A 14769-nucleotide genomic window follows, 5' to 3' on the forward strand; every position below is an offset into this window, starting at 1 on the left:
TTTTCATAGTTTGTTCGTTGTGGGAACAAGTGAAGAAAAATTTTTTTTTTTTTAATATTAGTGGATTTTTTAATTTATTCTTTCATAAAACTTCTCTAATCTAAGTTTTCGACATTTTTTGCCGCCTTTTGATGCCAATGCTTTGTGTTTCTATTCTATACTTCATCTATTAAAGGAGACAAAACATATAAAGATGACGTCACTTCTGTTACTTTTGGGAAAATATTTGCCTGCTTTAGAAAAGAAGAAAAAAAATAAAAAGACTAGTTCTTATTCTTATTTTATTCTTTGCAAGATTAGGGTTGTTCCGATTGGTCTCTCGAGTGAGATATTAATGGTTCATACAGAAGCGAATAAACTCCTTTATGATATGAAAAAATCTCATTGATTCTTGAAGGATAAATAATACTAATTGATACAAAAAAAAAGTAAAGGAACTTTTCATCCTTGAAAAAATTAAAGGAAAACCAACAAACGTGAGCTACAAACGGTAATGTTCGTTATGCCAGGGAAGCCACTGTTGTTAAATATGGGACGGTTGGGACGGTGATAACTTATATAGCGCATTTTTGTTCAATTAATTTCGTGATATATAGACACACATTTTTTTTCTTTGATATTGTTTTTTTTTACAAATTAAACTTGTTAGTTTAACTACTAATTTTTAGATAGCAATGATTTTAAGGCAGGATTTATCTTTAGTAGGAAAACTTAAAATAAACACACAACAAACACACACAGGATTACTTAAAGAAAAAAAGAAGCGTCCTTATGTTTCATAAATATGTATGTAAAAAGAAATGGCCACTGATAGCTTTTAAAGGAATAAAAAAAAAGTAAATAAATGGAAATGAAAATACTTAACAATAGGCAGTAAGAGAAAAGCAACCATAATTAAGGAACTTGAAAATGGATTTAAAAATATAAATAGAAAAGATCATTGTAAAATCACTAAAATATAATAATTAAAAAAAAACATTCCATACACTATAATAAAACATATAATAAAAAAATATGCATAAAATCGCAATAAGTAATAAATTAAATGAAAATAAACTAATTTTAAAAAAATGAAAAACATCTCGAAAGGAATCTCAGAATCAGAAATAAAGAAAAAATAAAATCCAATAAAATGAATCTAAAACTTAAAAAAAATCATCAAGAGAGTTAAGAATGAAAAAGAAAAGACTTTTTGGACAAACTCTTTTTACTGTAGCAAAAAAAATCGAAATCCCACATAGAGAAAAACAAACATCTCCCTTTGACCTTCCTTAATTCTTTCATCGCAGCACAAAGAAAAAAAAAACGAAACTCTTGGGCAAAATTTTGAAAATAGAAAAAGAAAAAAATATTTCTAATATAAAAGACAGTGTGTTGATTTTATAAAATAGATGATGAAAAAAAAACAATTTTTGATAAAGATTGTACAATTGGACGAATTGAGAAAAAAACAGAACTTTTTGAAATTAATTATAAAGAAAAAAAAGTAAATTATATACCTTTTAGTGAAAATATCATGTGCGAATATTTGTGTCAAATTTAAAATTTAATAGAAATACAAAAAAAAAAACATTTTTTTGGACGTGGAAAACATTAGGAAAAAAATTGATAAAAAAATCTAGAGATGTTGACGAAAAGTTTTACTTGTATACATAAAATTTAATATTTATCCTAAAAGTGAAAGAAAAAAAAAGAATTATTAATAAATAAAATGAAAAAAAAAGAAAATTTTTGAAAAGATAAAAGGAAGAATATAAAAAATATGTGTCGCCATTGTGGGGAGTTTTATTCTCCCCAAAAGAGAAAACTTTACTTAAAGAAAACCACAAAAAAGGTTCTAGGAATTAAAGAAAAAAATCTTTTTCTTCTCAGTGTATTTTGAAGTAAAAAGAAAAAATTAAAGAAAATAAAAAAAATCACAATTGGGAAATTTTATGCGAAATAAAAACGCATATTTTATGATTAATCCGGAGTCCAAAAGTTCGAAGTCAGTATAAATATAAAGAAATAAGAAAAAATATTACCTAAATATAAGTTTCAAAGAGACTAAAAAAAATTTGGTGAAAAAATGTTTAGAAATTTTTGAGGAAAAAAAATATTAATACGTACATTAACTAATATGAAATGAAATATTGACTAATAATAAGAAAAGAAAATAATGAAAAACAATTTTTGGATCTTTTATTGTTTGTTTTTTTTAAGGATTATTAGTTTGGAAAGAAAAAAAATCAAAGGATACGAAGCAGAAGAAAATTTTTGATTTCTTTTTTTTTTTAAAGCTTTTCGATGTTCGCAAATTAGTTTAATTTTTTGAGGTCTATAAAAATTTTAAAGACTCGCAGTTTAGTTTTTCTTTTATTTTTTTAATTTCTAAGAATTTTTTTTAAATCAGGTTTAGGGTTTCAAAAAAATTTATTGTAGGTTTTTGTGAGTTTTTGACTGTCCGGAATTTTTTTTTCTTAAAGTTTTTTTTTATTTAAAATTATTGTCTAAATTTCAAAGCTAATAAGATTTTTAAAATTAGTTTTAGTTGAAATTTTTGATTAACGTCAGTAAAGCGAAATTTTATTAACCTTTGTGAGTCTCCGACCTTCTTCATATCGTCATTAGGAGCTCTGAATGTTGATTAGAATTTTAGTAGAAAGACTTTCTAAGTACTTTCTTGAGTCGGTTAGGTACTTAATTCTCTGGTTTAGTCTGAAACTGAAGCCTCATTTTCGAGACTTAGGGTCATTAAATTTTAATGACAAAACTACTTTTTAATGCTTAACCTGAATGACTTAAACCCCATTTCACCCGAAATCTCTAATCCTCCAGAAAGAGTTCCAGAAAACCATCGCAGATCCTTAAGGAGGTCAATAAGGAAAAATTAGAATTTAATTTTCTATACAATTTAATGTTTTTTATTGCTATCAATTCAACACCATTAGCTTAATTCTTTGTCCTTCATCCTCTTCTCAGCTTCTTCCCGTTGCTCTTTCCTCAGTTGCGCCTTTTGAAGACGCTTCTGCTCTCGCGTCTCATCGCTGTGGCAGAAGTACCATCTCCTGAAGTTCACCTGTGTCCCTGTAGCCTCTGCGCTCCCATCAGGCTCCACTTCGGCGTACTTTTCGTACGTCAGGAGCCTCCTGGAGCTGAAAGTGTTGAGAATTTGTTCGGAATTAGCCACGAGGCGGAGGCAGGGATGACTGGGAAGCTTTGTGGGGCAGTAATCCTCACGGAAGACAGGAAGCCAGCACACGAGGCGTCCACCTAGTCGCAAATGCTTTGCGGAGAAAGTCAGGAGATCCCGGAAAATGTCATGAAGATCGTAGTGGGAACGTGATGGGCAGTGGAAGCTTCCTGGTGGTGGTGATGGGGGTTTCTGTGTTGATGGATCCTTTGAGGCGACTTTGGCTGTTGCCTCTCGAATGCCATAGGGTGGATCTGTGATGATGGCATCCAGGACAAGGTTATCCCTCCAAATTGGCAGGGAGAAATCCGATACACAGACATCGAGGTATTTATCCTGACAACCATACTGGGTGAGATTTGCCTTGATTGATTCATCCTTCTCGCGTACTTTTTGCTTTATCCTCGATGGTCTTGTTCGTCCGTGGAGCATGAGGAAGTCAATGTCAGTGCCGAGGACAAAGCCACCGAATTTTGCAGCACTAACAAGAAGGCTTCCAGTACCCACAAAGGGATCCAGAACAAGATCTCCGTCTTTGATTAGCGCCTGATTGGCCATCAGAAGCGACAGTTGGGGGTCCATTGAGGTATTCCCGATGAACTTCCGTCGTTTCAGGGATATTTCCTTGAGTACGGCTCTCCTCCCGTCGGCAATCCATCGTCCAAAGAGAACATCATGCGGTTCCGGAGGGACTTCCGTGGGAATCAGCCCATAAAATTCAATGTAAACAAACTGAACGTCGGGATTCTTGAGATTAACTTCTCCAGTCACGGGAATGTAGTTAAATGTCTCAATCTTGGCCACTTTTTCAGCTTGACTGATGTGCTTGTTGTACGTCTCCACATTCAACCGGAATGAGGAATTTCTGCTGAATATCGTCTCCTGCCACTGAGGATTATCCTGGACAACCTTTCGAACTGCACTGTGTAGACCTGGGATGCTCTTTGAATGTGCCCACAATTCCATAATGCATCGTAGGGACACTGAACGGGAGGCAATCTTTCTCGCACAGTCATCATCAGGAAGATCAATGATCCAGAAAGGAAGCTATGTGGAGGAATAACCATGAGGTGTCACTGAGTGATTTAACTTGTAATTTATTCCATGACTTACTTCCGGATTGTCTGGCTTCTTCCAATCCTGGGAGATATTGAATAGTTTGAGAATTGACTGAATTTCCTGGAACAGACAACAAATAACATAACCTCAAATTTAGTTAGTAAATAAAGGTGTTTTACCGGGAAACGGAAGTCAACGTGCTCCTGGGCAAACCAAAGAACGTATTTTCGCAAATTCCTCGCCATTCTTTCATTAATTTTCCGGTGTTGCGTGAAAATGCAAAGAGCACGAGTACACTCTGTAAACAGAGCCGGTGTAAGGGGTTTATCAAAAAGATTTATCGATGCTCTTCAATTATTTTTATCGATATTTTTGAGATTTTCTTATTAATTTGTAGGAAATGAGGAAAATAATGATCGGAAAAATTGCAAAATATTCTTTTATGAATTTATTAAAAAAAAATCATTTCAATAATATTTTTTCTAATAAAATAAAAAGATTTGCGCCCCCGGGTGGGCTCGAACCACCAACCTTTCGGTTAACAGCCGAACGCGCTAGCCAATTGCGCCACGGAGGCACTGATTCCACAGATACCGTGATTTACAGCACTTAAAAAAACACCTTTTGGTTAAAATTTATGAAGCATAAAATAATAAAAAAAATCCCAAAAAAAGATCCAAAAATAAAAGATTTTTTTTTCCACGAGTGAATCCAGTTTATTGTTTTTTTCAATGTTTATAAAAATTAAGAGAAAAATACTCGCTGTTTGAATGATTTTTTTTTTCTTTTCTTAATGTAGGTAAGCAGAGATAAAGGAAAATTTAATTCTTAACTTGTCGCAGCTCCACATCAAATACCAGCGTTGAATTGGGAGGAATGACTGGTGGTGATCCCTTGGCACCGTACGCCATCTGTGGGGGGCATGTGATTCTCCTCTTGCTGCCCACCTTCATGCCGGCTACACCAACTTCCCAGCCACGGATCACTTCGCCACGGCCAATGGTGAACTTGAAACCATTGCCGCTCTTGCAGGAATCAAAGACTTTGTTGTTTGACTTCAATCGTCCTTCGTAGTAGACCTGTGAGAGCAAAAAAATCAAAAGTTTAGCAAAAATGTTTTTTTTTTTAGGAAATAAATCGATAAACTTGATAATATCGATAATACGGAAATAATCATTCGATAAATAAATGAAGAAACCCTTCCGGAAGCTCAACTAAAGGAATTTTCATAATTTTCAAGGATAAATTTAGAGAAAAAATGCCAAAACTCACCGAAACTTTCTGCTTGGACTTGGCTTCTGGGCCATCGCCAACCTTGAGGTCTTCAATCACGACGCCTCCCTGAAGAACCTGCTTCTTGCCACCTTTCTGTTGCTGTTGTTGTTGCTTCTGTTGTCCCTCTGGTTTATCCTTCTTCTGCTGAGCTTCCTGCTTTTTCTGTTTCTTCAGCTCCTTCTTACTCTTCGGCTGTGCCGTTCCATTCTCCAAGCCATTTTGCTTCACATCCAGCTTGGCTTTCTTCTGTGGCTGTGGCTCTTCGTCACTGTCATCATCCTCCTCCTCCTCATCGTCGTCATCCTCTTCCTCTTCTCCGCCCTCACTGTCATCATCCTCATCGTCATCTTCGGCATCGTCATCATCATCATCGTCCTCTTCATCGTCATCGCTATCTTCCTGTGCAGGAGAAGCTGGCTTTTCTTTCCTAACATTTTTCCCCTTTTTCCCTTCAATCGGCACAAGCTGTGGCACTTCTGTATCCTCATCCTCCTCCTCGGAAGCATCAGACTCCTCATCTCCTTCGAAATCATCCCCCATTGGGTCGTCCGGAAGCATATACCCAACCAAATGGATAGTGCCTGTTCCCATGCTACAGAAACCAATTTTCTCCCCTTCCGAGACCTGCAGATCCAGCGTGCACTGTGGATGCTCCTTGTTTAGCGTGCACAGGAGGTAGGTGTTCTTCTCCACGGTCACCATGAGTTGTGTATCACCCTGACCACATGTTCTTGTATCCAATGCCGCATTGGACAACTGATAGTCCTTCTCCACTGTCTGGGAGTACTTTTTGTTGGGTGTAAGAACGAGACCTAATTGCAAAAAAGGAGATAAATTAATGAAAAAAAAAATCTTTCAAAAGCTTCCCCCGAGTGCGGAAGCCGGACCCACGTGGTGAGTCAAAAAAATATCTCATTTTTTCACGAATACTTACCGAAAACCATTTTGCCAATTGATTGAAAATAAGCTCAAGAATGCCTCAAACACTTTTGATGGAGTTAACAATTGTGAAATGCAGTAAAAGTAAGTTTTTTCGTGGATAAACTCAGAGTGCAAAAACCACGCTTCCGTGCTCACCAAAGTTCTCTAAAAATATGGCAATGCGATTGACAGTTCAAATGACGTCGAATTTTTCCCTCCCAAAACATAACCTCAAACAACAAAACATAACCTCAAATCATTAGAGATGCAAACTATCGGAAAAATTCGCTATCGATACTATCGAATATTTTTGGAAAAGCTATCGATAACTATCGATGACTATCGATAAATTTTTTGTTCGTGGATATGACCGGTTTTTCGCTGTTCAGAAGAAGTGTTGGGGGACATGGGGCAAAAAGTTGTTTTTTGGGAGAAACATTTTCCTGATTTCCCTGAAAATATTTGAGTTTTTCCATGACAACTATCTTATAGGAAATTTTCCAGGCTACAACTTTGTCTCAGACGAAAAATTTATAACTCAATGGGAAAATGCATTTTCAGCTTATTTTCCGAAACCTTGCACTTCTAACTTTTTGCCCCAACCATGGGGCAAAATGTTAATTTACGTTTTTTTGTCCCTAAATTTTAATTTTATGAATTTATTTCATTTAAACACTATAAAAGCAATTGAGAATAAGATATTTGTGCAACAATTGGAAATTTTTTTTATAATAAAAATACAAAAAAAAATAAATTAATTAAAATAAAGATAACTGCCTTAAAAAGGGTGTCTAACTTTTTGACCCAAGTGGTACTTTTTAATGTCAGTGTTCTACGGGAAAACCCGGAAAATTTAAACTAGGTTCGTGTTCAGCAATTGTTACTCTATCTAAAATGCATTTGGGTCAAAAAAAAAATACGTAGAAATACGCCGAAATACGATATTGAAATGAAAGGTCAAAGTAACTTTGAAATTCGAAAATATTATTTTTAAATAAATCCCAAAATATTAGATCAATTATTTTAAATCTTTATATGGTTAGTTAGAGTTAAAAAAAGGTACTTTTAACTAAATTAGAATAATTACGAAATAATATTTACTGAGATATCTATTGGAAATGTTGTGTCTTGTATTTCTAACATTTTGCACCAGTTACCCTATCCCCCGCAAAAAAACCAAACTACTTACCCAAAAAGAATTTATTTTTACCAACATGATAAAGCGCGTAGCACCCTCGCAAAAACCCAATTACCGAAACAGAATTTTTCATTGCGAAAATAATTGAAATAAACGAAAAACGTTCTTAAAACCCTCGCACTGCCATGAGGGGTAGGTGACCGACCCCAGAGTTCTATCTCTAGCTATTACGCCCTAATTCTTAGACATTTAGAACCGATCTTTTAGAAATAAGTTTCTTGGTTATCTGAGAAGATTGTATCAAAATTTGAGGTCAATCCATCCACCAGAAAAAAAGTTATTAACATAAATGTAAGAAGAGGGAATTCAAATATTGGTGTAACGGTTGAATTTATTCCATTTTCTCTTCGCTTTGTCACTCTGAGTCTCTTTCTTGATCATTCTAAACTGAAAAGACTCAATGAAAAATTTATTAAAAAATCCATTTAAAAATTATTTCTGTGTTCTAAAATAGACAAAAGATAAAAGAGTACCAATGAGTTTAATAATGCACATTTGACCGAAAGATTTCGGTCTATGAAGTCGGTCACTACCCCCATGGCAATGGACTTAAGTATTTTGGTCATAGTGTACGAAGAGTTAAAAAAAATGAGGTATATTCTGATAAAAATCTTTTCTTTTTTTTCTAAGAATTAAAAAGTTGGAAGATTTTGACAGGTGAATATTTTGGAATCGTTCTATTTTCGTTCTAGAAAAGAAAAACAAAGAATTTGTTGTCGAGGAAAAGTCAAAAGATCTCTGAAGAGGCCCGGAAAAGTAATTTTCTTTCAAAAATTCAATTAAAGGAATAAAATGTCAAAATCCTATAAGATTTTTTCCAGAGTATCAAAAATCTTATAATTGACAAATTTTAATTAAAAGGAAAGAAAAAATTATCAGTATCTACCCTAAGAACGTAGTTTGCTTTTTTGCAAGGGCGCTACGCGCTTAACCATATATATTTGAATAAAAGTAGTAAGTAGTCTCTCTATAACAAATATTGAAAAGATATCAATTTCATACTACTACGACTTGCTATCCGTACATGTAGAAAAAACCCTATATAAATTGAAATTAAAATTTTGATGAATCTGAGTTTGAGTTTTTATAGTATTTTTTGTAAAACTCTCAAATGAGACAGCGCGTTTCAATAGAAAGAGAAAATTATTCCGATAGTCCGATAGTCCTATTCCCAATCGATAGTTTTCGATAGTCGAAGCTATCGATAACTATCGATAAATATCGATGGTTTTTGCATCTCTACAAATCATTAAAAACTCGTTAGCCGGGTGAACAGTGAATTTCCAAAAGGAATTTTTGAGTTTTATTTTGTCAATCTTAAGAATCTGTTCCTCTCCAGAGATGTCCAGTGATTGCAGTAGCAGCAGTTTGGAGGATTTACCCATTCGCAAGTCACAGAGACATAGAACACCAAACAAAAGATATTTTTCCAATGAATTTTCTTCAGGATCTGATAGAAGTGGGAATTCCAAGGAAGCCGCCGGAGTTGATTGTGATCTATCCGGCCTGTGTTTGGAGTCTCCGGATAGTAAGAATGTCGTCAAGGCCAGTGAGCTCTTCGATGAGGCTGAAGATGTCGCCGGAGGGAATATTTATTCCTTCAAAACGCCCAAAAAGCGCAATGCAATGTCCCTGATGGCAGCCAGTGCGACAACCCCAAAATCCTCCAGCTCCCAGATGCCCACAACTCCGGGAACAGGGAGGAAGAGTACCAGCGCGAGGGAGACACAGTTGGGCAAGACACCGCAGCATATTCGCGCGAAAATAAAGAAACGTAAGTAAAATGAAAGTGAGAGTGAAAGTCGTGCTCCACTTAATCCGGTTTCTGGGTGATTTTTGGTGGGCCCCAGATGTGGAAGTGAATGTGGTGCATTTGGCCGTGATCGTCCAGTGGTTAGGACATCTCGTTGTGGCCGAGAAAACCCAGGTTCGACTCCTGGTCACGGCACAAAATTCTCCTTTTTTGCCAAAATATCTTTATTTGATCTTTTTTTTCATTGCAGGTCTTACTAAGATTGTGGAAAGTTCTTCGGATTCATTTTCATTGACTGAAGATTCTTCCACTGATTCAGAAGGAGAATCCACTTCAACGGATTCAGAGGAAGATGAGCCCAAGACACCCAGGAAGAGAATTGTCCGGAAAGTTGCCCCATCTTTGATTGCTCCCATGACACCTGTTGCAACACGGAAGCGCAATCTCAGGACAAAGACTGAATCACAATTTTGCCTGAAGAGTGACAATTACTTCAGCAGTCAGACAACAAAAGGGAAATCTCTAACATCTGACCATACGCTGGATCACTTGAAGACACCTCGACTTCCACATTCGGAAATGATGAAGCTTCTGGATGCCGTTGAATTCCCGGAAGAGCATGAAACTGCCATAAAGGAGCTTCAGGGGGAGTACAAGAGCTTCTTCTGGAAGTGGTTGTGTATCCTCAATGAGGGATTCAATCTCCTGCTCTATGGGCTGGGCTCGAAGAGAAACTTAATGAATGAATTCCACCGGGAAATGCTTTCAGATCAACATGTTTTGGTGGTTAATGGCTTCTTTCCCAGCTTGACCATCAAGGATATCCTGAGTAGTGTCATTTGTGACATTCTGGAGCTGGAATCTGTTCCCACGTGTCCTTATGAGGCTGTTCAGTTGATTGAGAATGAGATGCAGGAGAGGGAAGGATCTCATCTCTTCCTGATTGTTCACAACTTGGAAGGAGCAATGCTGAGGAATGGAAAGGCACAGACAGTTCTCAGTCAAATTGCCAAGATTCCCAGTATTCATCTCATTGCCTCAATAGATCACATAAACACAGCTCTCCGTAAGTATTCTTATTCCTGAGAGAAATTCCTTCTAATCTAAAAAGAAATTTTCCTGAACAGTTTGGGATCACTCCAAGCTGAGCAATTACAACTTCACCTGGTGGGATGTTACCTCCATGCTGCCCTACACGGAAGAGACAGCCTTTGAGAATTCCCTGATGATTCAGAATTCCGGGGCATTGGCTCTGTCATCGCTCAAGAGTGTCTTCCAGTCTCTCACCACCAATGCAAAGGGAGTCTTTATGCTGATCGTGCGGAAGCAGCTGGAGAATCGAAGCAATTCCAACTACCCCGGTATGCTATTCCGGGAGCTCTACAGCAAAAGTCGCGAAGCATTCCTCGTGAGCTCTGATCTCGCACTGAGGGCGCAGCTGACGGAACTCTTGGATCACAAAGCCGTGAAAATGCGCCAAGGAATTGACGGTGGGGAATACCTCAGCATCCCAATTGATGGGAATCTCCTGCAGCAGTTTCAACAGGAAAATCAAATTTAAATTTAACTGTCATTTGGGTGAGATTCTTATCGTCGCGCGGCGCGCTTCCGGATAAGGTCAAATTGAATCATTTGTTCCGCATTTGTTGCTTCTCCCGCATCAGCTGAAGCTCAGCTGGTTAAGAGACGTTGAGGAATAAAGTTGTGTGTTCTCTGAATGTGTGAAAAATGAGTGTTTCTAAATTGTCTGCTTGTAAAAATATCCTCCTCAATTCTGGCCATCAAATTCCCCTAATTGGCTGTAAGTATTCATTATTTGTGGGGGAATTTTGACAGATTCCTAAGATTTTCCTAACACGAAGCTCCAATTCAGTAGGAACTTACTTAATTACTGAACCGGAAACGGTGCATAGTGCCTTGGATTATGCTCTAGGTGCTGGATATCGGCACATAGATACAGCTACATGCTACAAGAATGAGCTACAAATTGGGAATGCCCTAAAAGAGCTACTTCCCAAGCATAACCTGTCGCGGGAGGATATTTTCATTACGTCTAAATTTATTCCGGATCCCATTTACGAGGACTACGTGTTGGATATTGTGGAGACGTCAGTGCGGAAGCTCCAGGTGGATTTTATCGATCTCTACCTGGTTCATTGGCCAGCAGCTAAGGGAATTTCTATGCACAGTCCGGAAAACGCCAAATTCCGCGACGTTGCATGGAAAGGTCTCGTTGGGGCGCAAAAAAAGGGACTCCTCCGGTCAATTGGTGTTTCAAACTACCTCCCGCGTCACTTGGATGAGCTACTGGCCAATTCTTACGGCATCCCACCGGCTGTCAATCAAGTAGAGTGGCATCCACATCATCATTCCCCGGAATTGTTGGAATACTGCGAGAAGAAGAATATCTTCCTGCAGGCATATTCCTCCTTTGGCGGTGGCACAGGCTTCCTGACGCAAGATCCTGTTGTGAAGGACGTGGCTAAAAGGCTGGGAAAGAAGGAATCTCAGGTAAGGAGGATTTTCTCTTCTTTCCATTTTATTTACAGATTGGTGTGTAAAATGTTGACGCTGTTGTGGGATGATGCGGCGATAAATTTTAGGAGGTGGTCTGATCATTTTTTTGTCAGTCGGATGATCTTAAATTTGACCATGAACCCCGTGGAAACTTATGTTGGGGAGAAAGCTCACTGATAAGCTTTATTAGGTCGTGTTTGCTAGCGGGGATTGTGATTTATGAATGCGTTCTCTCAATCCCTATCATAATTCATAAGCCCGCACAGCTGCTCGTTGATATCAGAGATTTTTTTTGTGAGGAATCAGTGTTGGGATGTTCTGAAGTTCCCAGCTACTGCTTTCCACTCAAATCAGCTTCTTAGACAATTTAATTAATAAATTCTGAAGCAAATAAGTTCTGATAAAAAATCTTTTTCTCATATTTCAGGTCCTCCTTCGCTGGGCAACTCAGAAGAATATCGGAGTCATCCCCAAGGCACGCTCTAAGCAGCACATTGAAGACAACTTTGCCCTGGACTTTGATATTCCGGAAGAGGACATGAAAACATTGAGCAACATGGAGCACCGAGAGAAGTATTCTTGGAATCCAGATCCAATCAATTAAGGCATTTGCATCACATTTCCAGCACTTTTAAAAGCTCCTAAGAGGAATAAAACGGAGAAATTATCGGAGTCGTTTAGGCATAATGATTGCGAATGATGTGGTAAGGATGTGTGCAGAATTCTTTGAAAAACAACTTCCAAAGGCGGGGAAACCACTCAATGGGCGGGAATGGACAGTGTTGTGTGCAATTGTAAAGGAAGAAGGAGGAGAGCTAGAGGTGGTGGCCATGGGGACGGGTACAAAGTGCATTGGGGCTGATCTTATGTGTGAATCAGGGGATATTGTCAATGACAGTCATGCGGAAATTGTGACGAGAAGGGCTTTCTTGCGCTATCTCATGGAACAAATGACCTTTGCACGACAACTGAAGGCTAGCATCTTTGAATTTACTCCTCATGGCGAGAAGAAATTTATCTTGAGGACTGGCTGTAAATTTCATTTCTTCACCACACATTCACCCTGTGGGGATGCGAGTATTTTTCCGGGAATTCCCACAGACGATGAGGATTCACAGCCACCGGCAAAAAGGCCAAAGGCACAGCTAGAGTGTCAAGAAGGAGGTTTCACGGGTGGAAAATTAATTGGACAAGCAGTGGGGGGAGATCTCATGGAACAGACAGTGGGATGCGTGAGGAGGAAGCCAGGCCGTGGTGTGGCAACACTCTCAGCCTCGTGCAGCGATAAGATGGCCAGATGGTGTGTCCTGGGGGTACAGGGGGGACTTTTGATGAATGTCCTTGCAGCTCCAGTTTATCTTGACACACTTATTTATCCTCGGGACGCGATTTGTGACAAAAAAGCCACGGAACGTGCGCTCTGGAGGCGTTTCACAAATCATCCAGACATCCCATCGGACACCTACAACCTCCATTGTCCGGAAATTCTCATAGCAACCGAGGAAGTTGTGTTTCCTTTTGAGAGGCACCCACACCCAACAGCCCAAAATGATGAGTGGCAACCATCCCCGGGAAGCATTGTGTATTGTCGTGTTGGGGAACGTTCACATGAGGTGGCGATTGCCGGAAAACGCCAAGGTGTCACGAAGAAGAAGGCAAAAACACCCGCCGCGAGGCTATTAATTGCCAAGAAAGCCCTCTTCATTCACTACATGACCATCTTTCCCCAGCCAAATTCACCGCAGCACCGAGATTTATCGTATCAGGAAGCTAAAAACAAGGACTATAGAATACTAGGGCAGTGGCTAAAGCAGCACTATTTCAGCGTGTGGCCCACAAAGAGTGAGAAATACCTGAAATTCACGTGCACAAATTAATTTAGCACGTGGTTTCTGGGCAATCTCAACTTGTGGCTCCCAGAATGGAGCACAAGGTGTGAATTAATGTGGCCGGAAAAATAGATAAATTCGCCTCAAAGTGCTTATGCGGCACACCGGAAATTCCTCTCTGGAACTTTTTGTAAAAGTGATGAAATTAAATGTTTAAAATGTTAATATGCTACACAATTTACAATTTTAAGCTGTTTTGTGAATAAAATGAAGTTTTACAGCAAAAAGGAGGATTTTCATTTTTTAGTTTCCAGCAGTTGCTGTGAAAAGCGTTGCGTGGGTGTTTGCCTTTTATTTATTTAATCTAATCCTCCCTCGTATTTTGGACTTTTTGGATTAGAACAATTTTTATTATTCTATTTCTCCTATTTTAATATACATATTTTTCTGCAGGTATTACATTAGTTTTCAATATTTTTTGAAAATTTAGGATTGGTGGTATTGAGAATCTGCTTCTTCTATTCAATTTTTCAGCCATTTTTATCCTAAACCAATTTCATTTTGCTTTAAATCGACGTGGCCGATTTATATGAATGATTCTCGTAGCTTAAAACATAAAAAAAATCCAGAATTTTTCTATAGAGTGTAGCACCCGACTCACTATCCAGCGAATATTAACCTAGCTCATAGAGTGAGTACCCTTAGATTGGCGGTAACTGTAACGGCTGCCCTTCCCTCGGCAACGGCTTCTGCCCCCAGGTTACAAACCCTCAAATAGGTGAGAGAGAGAGTACGAGAACCCTCAAGAGAATATAGGAGAGCACTGAGAGAGTAATTAGATGAGAGAATGGCAAAGAGTGCTGATTAGTGTAGAACGGCAAAGAGTGCTGATGTGTGTAGAGTCGTAGAGAGAGTTAGTCGGAGCTCAGCCTTGTGCGGGTATGGCTGCAAGCTCAAAGTGCTCTGTAGTTTTAGTTTGAGGACTATGAGGGTGGAGGTTACTGGGGGAGTTGACCAGAGCCCTGTGGCGCCCCCCTATTCAGGG

General features: G+C 38.4%; 5 protein-coding genes and 2 non-coding genes across 8 annotated transcripts; 4 read left to right on the forward strand and 3 right to left on the reverse strand.

Moving 5' to 3' along the window:
• Positions 1–2875: 2875 nt before the first annotated feature.
• LOC129787292 (tRNA (guanine(10)-N2)-methyltransferase homolog) lies at positions 2876–4559 on the reverse strand. The gene is made up of 3 exons (XM_055822752.1): positions 4411–4559; positions 4286–4351; positions 2876–4219 (listed from the first exon to the last, which is right to left on the reverse strand). The coding sequence occupies exons 1-3, from the start codon at positions 4474–4476 to the stop codon at positions 2927–2929; spliced, it is 1425 nt and encodes a 474-aa protein (XP_055678727.1). The 5' UTR covers positions 4477–4559; the 3' UTR covers positions 2876–2926.
• Positions 4560–4734: 175 nt separating this feature from the next.
• Trnan-guu (transfer RNA asparagine (anticodon GUU)) lies at positions 4735–4808 on the reverse strand. Its single transcript has one exon. It is a non-coding gene; the product is annotated as a tRNA-Asn (tRNA).
• A 113-nt stretch (positions 4809–4921) lies between these two features.
• On the reverse strand, positions 4922–6627 carry LOC129787293 (46 kDa FK506-binding nuclear protein). The gene is made up of 3 exons (XM_055822753.1): positions 6441–6627; positions 5504–6318; positions 4922–5310 (listed from the first exon to the last, which is right to left on the reverse strand). Exons 1-3 carry the CDS (start codon positions 6448–6450, stop codon positions 5053–5055), a joined length of 1083 nt encoding a protein of 360 aa, XP_055678728.1. The 5' UTR covers positions 6451–6627; the 3' UTR covers positions 4922–5052.
• Positions 6628–8860: 2233 nt separating this feature from the next.
• Positions 8861–11107, forward strand: LOC129787294 (origin recognition complex subunit 2). 2 transcript variants are annotated; one of them, XM_055822755.1, is made up of 4 exons: positions 8875–9012; positions 9073–9399; positions 9629–10444; positions 10506–11107. In XM_055822755.1, exons 1-4 carry the CDS (start codon positions 8967–8969, stop codon positions 10937–10939), a joined length of 1623 nt encoding a protein of 540 aa, XP_055678730.1. In that variant the 5' UTR covers positions 8875–8966; the 3' UTR covers positions 10940–11107. The 2 variants fall into 2 exon arrangements, with proteins under 2 accessions (XP_055678729.1, XP_055678730.1); XM_055822754.1 differs by having other exon boundaries at positions 8861–9399.
• Positions 9502–9573, forward strand: Trnah-gug (transfer RNA histidin (anticodon GUG)). Its single transcript has one exon. It is a non-coding gene; the product is annotated as a tRNA-His (tRNA).
• Positions 11065–14011, forward strand: LOC129787297 (uncharacterized oxidoreductase MSMEG_2408/MSMEI_2347-like). The gene is made up of 3 exons (XM_055822757.1): positions 11065–11179; positions 11252–11889; positions 12323–14011. Exons 1-3 carry the CDS (start codon positions 11107–11109, stop codon positions 12497–12499), a joined length of 888 nt encoding a protein of 295 aa, XP_055678732.1. The 5' UTR covers positions 11065–11106; the 3' UTR covers positions 12500–14011.
• Positions 12582–14011, forward strand: LOC129787296 (tRNA-specific adenosine deaminase 1). Its single transcript, XM_055822756.1, has one exon. The coding sequence runs from the start codon at positions 12582–12584 to the stop codon at positions 13770–13772; it is 1191 nt and encodes a 396-aa protein (XP_055678731.1). The 3' UTR covers positions 13773–14011.
• Positions 14012–14769: the final 758 nt, after the last annotated feature.

Source organism: Lutzomyia longipalpis, chromosome 1 (genome assembly GCF_024334085.1).
Source record: "Lutzomyia longipalpis isolate SR_M1_2022 chromosome 1, ASM2433408v1".
Classification (NCBI taxonomy): Eukaryota; Metazoa; Arthropoda; class Insecta; order Diptera; family Psychodidae; genus Lutzomyia; species Lutzomyia longipalpis.

Excerpts from the sequence above, each read along its gene's own strand:
- LOC129787296 (XM_055822756.1), top strand. The coding sequence starts at position 12,582 with ATGATTGCGAATGATGTGGTAAGGATGTGTGCAGAATTCTTTGAAAAA.
- LOC129787297 (XM_055822757.1), top strand. The coding sequence starts at position 11,107 with ATGAGTGTTTCTAAATTGTCTGCTTGTAAAAATATCCTCCTCAATTCT. Across the intron at positions 11,180-11,251 it reads TCAAATTCCCCTAATTGGCT|TAGGAACTTACTTAATTACT; the intron begins GTAAGTATTCAT and ends GCTCCAATTCAG. Across the intron at positions 11,890-12,322 it reads TGGGAAAGAAGGAATCTCAG|GTCCTCCTTCGCTGGGCAAC; the intron begins GTAAGGAGGATT and ends CTCATATTTCAG.
- LOC129787294 (XM_055822754.1), top strand. The coding sequence starts at position 8,967 with ATGTCCAGTGATTGCAGTAGCAGCAGTTTGGAGGATTTACCCATTCGC. Across the intron at positions 9,400-9,628 it reads TCGCGCGAAAATAAAGAAAC|GTCTTACTAAGATTGTGGAA; the intron begins GTAAGTAAAATG and ends TTTTCATTGCAG. Across the intron at positions 10,445-10,505 it reads TCACATAAACACAGCTCTCC|TTTGGGATCACTCCAAGCTG; the intron begins GTAAGTATTCTT and ends TTTCCTGAACAG.
- LOC129787293 (XM_055822753.1), bottom strand. Across the intron at positions 5,311-5,503 it reads AGTCCAAGCAGAAAGTTTCG|GTCTACTACGAAGGACGATT; the intron begins GTGAGTTTTGGC and ends TTGCTCTCACAG.
- LOC129787292 (XM_055822752.1), bottom strand. The coding sequence starts at position 4,476 with ATGGCGAGGAATTTGCGAAAATACGTTCTTTGGTTTGCCCAGGAGCAC. Across the intron at positions 4,352-4,410 it reads ACGTTGACTTCCGTTTCCCG|GAAATTCAGTCAATTCTCAA; the intron begins GTAAAACACCTT and ends TGTCTGTTCCAG. Across the intron at positions 4,220-4,285 it reads AGAAGCCAGACAATCCGGAA|CTTCCTTTCTGGATCATTGA; the intron begins GTAAGTCATGGA and ends TCCTCCACATAG.